This window comes from Tupaia chinensis, unplaced genomic scaffold (genome assembly GCF_000334495.1).
Source record: "Tupaia chinensis unplaced genomic scaffold, TupChi_1.0 Scaffold138910_1, whole genome shotgun sequence".
Taxonomy (NCBI): Eukaryota; Metazoa; Chordata; class Mammalia; order Scandentia; family Tupaiidae; genus Tupaia; species Tupaia belangeri.
In genome coordinates this window covers 1,854,872-1,861,409 of record NW_006198801.1, presented here as the reverse complement: position 1 = coordinate 1,861,409, position 6,538 = coordinate 1,854,872, and the positions used below count along the sequence as shown (strand labels likewise).

General features: G+C 56.7%; 1 protein-coding gene across 1 annotated transcript in view; it reads left to right on the top strand.

Annotated features, from left to right (window-relative positions):
* SARS2 (seryl-tRNA synthetase 2, mitochondrial) overlaps positions 1–6,538 on the top strand; it is a gene marked incomplete in the record, with an annotated part of 17,034 nt that overhangs the window by 9,178 nt on the left and 1,318 nt on the right. The window contains 10 exon segments of the mRNA XM_014592953.2: positions 2,444–2,473; positions 3,020–3,160; positions 3,239–3,293; positions 3,927–3,990; positions 4,233–4,338; positions 5,338–5,385; positions 5,616–5,724; positions 6,001–6,046; positions 6,131–6,218; positions 6,301–6,410. Coding sequence (XP_014448439.1) covers positions 2,444–2,473; positions 3,020–3,160; positions 3,239–3,293; positions 3,927–3,990; positions 4,233–4,338; positions 5,338–5,385; positions 5,616–5,724; positions 6,001–6,046; positions 6,131–6,218; positions 6,301–6,410 — 797 coding nt within the window.

The window sequence follows — 6,538 nt, the reverse complement described above, 5'->3', positions numbered from 1 at the left end:
TCTCTGTCTGTCTGGCGAGCGCACGCGCCCTACAGTGAAAATCTCTCAAAAAAAAAAAAATTAAAAAAAAATTATATTTTCCTTTCACTAAAAAATAAATTAAAAAAATAATAATTTGACTAGAGGAAGACAGAGAAAGAAAGGGAAAGTGAGAAAGCAAACACCAGGTCCGGGACTTGAACTGTGGTTGGCCACATAGGAGTCCAGTACCTTAACCGCCATGCTACTGGCTGGCCCCAACTGCTCATACTCTTAATCCTCACAACAACTTTGAGAGACAGGAGCAACACAAACTCATTTTTTAAAATTTTTGGTTTCTTTTGTTTTAGATTTTTGCTGTAAGGCACATATGTTCGTTGGAGAGAGAGAGAGAGAGACAGCAAGAACACCCCCTCCCCGCCCCCACTAGTGATGACCACGCTGCAATCTCTTCTTCTCCATCCTCCTCTCAGGATTTTGGGCACATAGACACATGCACCCAGTGTGAATTTCAAGCTGCCAGGTCTGGGACTCAAACTGCAGTGGGCAGTGTCGGAGTCCGGCAATGTAACCATTACTCCATCTGCTGGTCTCCACAAACACAGTTTTACAGCTGGAGAAAGGGAGCCCCCAAGAGGCTATAACGTGTCTAAGTCTCACAGCCAGGGAGTGGGAGAGGCAGATTGGCACCCAGGCTCTTGCTCTGCTTTCTTTCTCTGCTCCGAGTCCCCCATCCATTAATTACGTTTGCCAGCCATCTGCTGTGTGCCAGGCCTGGCTACGTGCATCACAGCTGCGAAGCCAATAGAAGCAACACTGGGTCAGTCCTATGGTGTAGTGATTTAGGGAGCTGGAGCCCACTTGGGGATCCTAACTAGATTCAAGTCCCAGACCTAGAGGCTGGAAAAACATGCCAGGGTCCTGGCAGGTGGAGAAATGGAGGAGGATGGATTGCAGTGTGACCACACCCTATGGGGAGGTGCTTCTGTCTCTTTTTCTTTTTCTTTTTCTTTTCTTTTCTTTTTTCTTTTCTTTTCTTTTTTCTTTTTTTCTTTTTTGAGAGGTTTTTGCTATAGGGCACATGCACTCCCTAGAAAGACAGAGACAGACAGAGAGATAGAAAGCGAGAAATCACCCTCCATGGGGGATGACCACGCCACAATCCCTTCTCCTCCATTCTCCTCTCAGGATCTCAGGCACGCACGCACACGCGCCCGGCACGAGTTTAAGCTACCGTGTCCCGGATGCAAACCACGGTTGACTACGTGAGAGTTCAGTGACATAGCTATTATGCTAACTGCTGGTCCCCTCTGTCTCTTTTTCTTATTCTCTGGCAAGCACATGTGCCTCTGACAATAAAAAAATAAATCAAGGGACTAGCAGGTGGCATAGCAGTTAAGGCACTGGACTCCCACATGGCAACCGTGGTTCGAGTCCCAAACCCAGTGGCTTGAAACTCACGCAGTCACCTGTGCATGCATGCCCAGAGTCCCAGGAGAAGAATAGAAAAGGTATTGCAGTATGGCCATCCCCTTGGGGGGGGGGGAAGGGGCGATGATTTCTCACTTTCTCTCTCACTGTCTCTCTGGCAAGGGTACATGCCCTATGCCAAAAACCTAAACGAAAAAACAATCGGTTAATGTTCAGCGAGCATTAACTCATCTTCTCAGGGAAGCCACACAGCAGCCTTGCCAGGGAAGTCTTTCTATCGTCCCCATTCCACAGATGGGAATACTGTGCTCAGAGAGGGGCAGAGATCTGCCCAAGGATACACAGCAGGGAGGCACCCCACATTCAGAACTGAGCCTGCTCAACGCCCTCAGCTGCTCAGGATCATAAATGGTTCAGTGCGTCCAGGGCCCTTGTCTGCAGGTGTCCAAATACACGCCCCCAGGCTTTCCTTCCAGGCCTCTGTTTTCTCCTCTACAGCCAGGTTAATGCCGGCCTCATACGGTGGGTGATGGAGAAACGAGATGGTGTAAGAGCCCTCTGCACAGAGCCTGGTGGGGAGCAGCTGCTGAATGGAGCTGCAGCCGTTAGTTGCTCGTTGGCTTTGCTGCTGAGTGCATGCGCTCACCAGAGAGAGACAGAGCGGGAGGGTGATTTCTCACCCTCCGGGGGGATGGCCCACCATGCAATCCCTTCTCCATTCTCTTCTCAGGATTTGGGGCACACGTGCTCACATGCCCAGCGTGATTTTCAAGCCACTGGTTCCATGTGGGCTCTGCCATCTTGACCTCCACCCTATCTCTGCTGGCCCAGCTGTGATGACTTTTATGCTCTCTTACTGCCTCCTAGCTTTCCTGAGAGAGAAACTGAGGCACGGACTTGGGAAGGGACCCAGCCAGGCACCGACAGAGCGGAAGATTCCGGTCCCCTGGCCTCGCTTGACTTTCCGCTCCTTCTTGTTCTCCTCCCCACCCCCAGCTTCATCAGTCTAATCACCTCCCATCTCTTCCACCAGGTAGCCCAGGACAGCAGTCAGGTACAGCAGGTACTAGAGGGTTGGTGGGGTCCCCCTTGGGGGTGTGGCAGGGAGGATCCCCTATCAGTCCTGATTCCTCTATTGTACATGATAGAAAACACAGCTCAAACAGATTTGAGGGGGGAAAACTCAGACTCTTTATTGATTCATGAAACTAAAGTGCCAGCTTCAGGTGCAGCTGGATCCAGGTCCTGACACCGTATTTGATTCAGCTTCCCCCTCATTCCCAGACCAGCGTTCTCCATCTGCAGCGGGGGGAGGCAGGGTTGGGCATGCTTTCCTGCTAGCTCCAGCAAAGTCCAGGGGCTGACCTGCTTGCCTTCAGCTTGGGTCACGTGCCTGCCTCTGAGCTCGTCACTGCGGTCGAGGCAATGGAACGTTCCAATTGGCCAGGCCTGAGTCTCGTCCCGGGAACCTGCCACGTGGTGGTGAGGGAGTTCTCGAAAGGAGATTCAGGATGCTGGGCCCAACAGAAGGCGGTGAATGCCCCCCACAGAGCTTCTACTGGTGAAGATGAGGTCAGCCCCTGGCTGACCCCTCTTGTCCTGCTCCCAGGACCCCCAGTATCAGGGTCTGCGGGCCCGTGGCCGGGAGATCCGGAAGCAGCTCACGCTCTTGTACCCCACGGAAGTCCAGCTTGAGGAGCGATTCTACCTGCAGGCGCTGCGGCTGCCCAACCGGACCCACCCAGACGTGGTGCGTGCCTGGAGGGGCGGGTATTCGGGGGCCCGCACCTCCTGCTTCCCTTCTCATGATGCCCTGTCTCCCCTGCAGCCCGTCGGAGACGAGAGCCAGGCCCGGGTGCTCCACGTGGTCGGAGACAAGCCAGGTAGGTCCCGTAGCTGGGAGGAAGCCGACAGGCCCCGGGATCCAGGCTGGGGCTGGTGGGATGGCGGCTCCTGGGGTTTGGGGCTGGCTGCAGCCTGCAGAACCCCTACCCTGCAGTGGGGGTGCTCTGCCTTTCTGCCCTAGCAGGGCCCGATGGGCCTCTGAGGGGCCCTTTGCAGGTTTCGTCCTCTGCTCACCTCAGTGGGTTCGTTCTGCTGTGTGCGTCTCTGTCTCTGAGAGAGAGACATCCTGGCTTCGGTCCCTCTCAGGTGTTGTCTCCCTCCCTCTCTGTCCGGTTCTCGTTCTCCCGTGTAGTGCTTCCGTCCTTCTCAACCTCCCTCTCCTTTTCTCTCCCTGCCTTCCCTCCTCTCCCTATTTCTCTCTCCTTTCCCACTCCCGTCTCTGCCTTACTCTCTCCGCTTTTGTCTCTCTGTCTCTGGTCTCTCTCTCTTCCTTCCTCACTCCCTTTGCCCTCCCTCCTTCCCTGTCTTTGGCCCCTTTTCTCTCCCTTTCTCTCATTTCTTTCCCTTCCTCTGTCTGTCCGTTTCTCCTTCCTGCCATCTCTCGAATCCTCCTCCTCATCTCTGGTCGCTGTCTCTCCCCTTCTCACCCATTGCTTTTCACCCACGTGCAGCTTTCTCCTTCCAACCCCGGGGCCACCTGGACATCGGCGAGAAGCTCGACATCATCCGGCAAAAGTGAGCCCCTCTCCCTCCCCTGTCCCTCGCCGCCGGCCATCCCCACCCCAACAGCTGGCAGCCGGTTCCTGCCTGGTGGGCCCCAGCATGGGATGTGGAAATGCCAGGGCCACGCCCAGCATGAATGTTTGATGCCCTGGCCTGCCTGGCAGCTGGGCCTCTGCCCCCAGGTGCTCGATTCCCCTCCTCCCACCCCGGCTTTGGCCCACACGCACCCTCCTGTCTGTGCGTCTGTTTCCCAGGCGCCTGTCCCACGTGTCTGGCCACCGCTCCTATTACCTGCGAGGGGCTGGGGCCCTCCTACAGCATGGCCTGGTCAACTTCACACTCAACAAGCTCGTCCGCCGGGTATGGACTAGGATGGGAGGGCTACCTGGAGGGGGTGGCATTGAAGCTGAACTCAGAGGACTCAGGGAAGGGGTCCTAGGAGTGACCTATTCCAGTCACTGTTGTCAGAGCTTTACATTCATTATTGACACATTTAGTTAGGACGACTTTATGAGGTGGGAGTTGTTCTGTTTCCCAGGCGCCTGTCCCACGTGTCTGGCCACCGCTCCTATTACCTGCGAGGGGCTGGGGCCCTCCTACAGCATGGCCTGGTCAACTTCACACTCAACAAGCTCGTCCGCCGGGTATGGACTAGGATGGGAGGGCTACCTGGAGGGGGTGGCATTGAAGCTGAACTCAGAGGACTCAGGGAAGGGGTCCTAGGAGTGACCTGTTGTCAGAGCTTTACATTCATTATTGACACATTTAGTTAGGACGACTTTATGAGGTGGGAGTTGTTATCCCCACTGTAGACGTGCGAAGTTGAGGCCTGGAGAGAGGCCATGACGAGCCCCAGGTCTCAGCTAGCGCACGGAGCCGGCCCTAGAGTCTGCACGTGAGCACTGCACCTCACTGCCTGCTGCAGTACGAAGGAAGCGTTCGGGCAACAGGGCAGCCTTTGAAACTGGAGGGTGTAGCTGGGATTGCTGGGGCCTTGGCCATAGCGAGGGACTCAGGCATTTCCTGACGCACCAGGGAGCCATGGAGGGCTTTAGGCCGGGGGTGGGGGGTTGTGTTCAGCTCGGTACATCTGAACCTCACCTCCAGCTCTCTGTGGGATGAACTGAAGGAAGGAATCGGAGCCGAGGAAAGCATGGAGCATGCCACAGAAAGGGCCCCAGTAATGGGGACACCGGGGCCCTGGGGCCGGCTCTAAGTCCACTGCACAGACCCTCGTCAGTTTCCTCAGAGGTGGACTTTGGGAGCCACAGGCTCACTGCAGTGTCCCTTCTTCAGGCCTGAGCTTGGGCTGGGGTAGGGGTCCCAGCCGTCCTCCTCAGCCATCCTCTCCCCCCACAGGGCTTCACCCCCATGACGGTGCCAGACCTTCTCCGAGGTGCTGTGTTTGTGAGTGAGGCCCCTCCCCGCCCAGCTGGCTGCAAAGCCCTGTTCTGGGGGCCTGAGGCAGGAAGACCTGCTGGCCTCCCTTGGGGAGACTGGCTTGAGAGCATCAGGCCACCATAGGAGGCTAGCGCAATTCCAGATGGTTCCAGGGGGGGATCTGGGGCTGTGACTACCAGGTGGGGGAGGTGAGGTTACCTGTCCCCTGACCCCTGAGGCCTGCCCTGCTCCCCCAGGAAGGCTGTGGGATGACACCAAATGCCAATCCGTCCCAAATTTACAACATCGACCCCTCCCGCTTCAAGGACCTCAACCTGGCCGGGACAGCGGAGGTCGGGCTTGCAGGTGAGCACCTACCAGGGTGGCGGTGGGTGGGGACACCTCCCATGTCCTCAGAGCAGGTGAGATTGCAGGGAGGGCAGTCAGGAGCACTGGGGAGGCTGCTGCCACCTGCCCAGGAGAGCCATGACCCCGCAGCTGATGTGGATGCTGACTGCTCAGCAGCCCAGTGACACTCCAGCCACGTGGTCTGACACAGGGTTGCATTTCCCAAGGGATTCTCACAACGGCGTCCGATGGGCGATAGCAGCCCTGGCTGACTCAGTCACCCCCATCTCCCAGGCTACTTCATGGACCACACCGTGGCCTTCAAGGATCTGCCTGTGAGGTGACATCCAGTTCCTTTAGATCTCATCCCCACCCCTGACACTCATTCTGCCCTGCCTGACCCAACCCCACCTGCTTCTGCCAGGATGGTTTGTGCCAGCACCTGCTACCGGGCAGAGACAGACACAGGGAAGGAGCCTCGGGGGCTGTATCGAGTCCACCACTTCACCAAGGTTGGTGTAGCCGGGACAGGCAGGGATCACCCCGACAGTTCCCAGCCTCCTGACTCCTGTGCCTGCCATTGCCTTGCCCTAGGTGGAGATGTTTGGGGTGACAGGCCCCGGGTTGGAGCAGAGCTCACAGCTACTGGAGGAGTTCCTGTCTCTTCAGATGGAGATCCTAACAGAGCTGGGCTTGCACTTCCGGTGTGGAGAGGGACTGGGGGGTGGCAGAGGGTGGGAGTGAGCGAGGAGGGCGGGCTGTCTGCCTTTCGTCCACCTGCTCCCTTTCCCTGTTTCCTATAGAGGACTGTAGGAAAAAGCACTCCAAAACA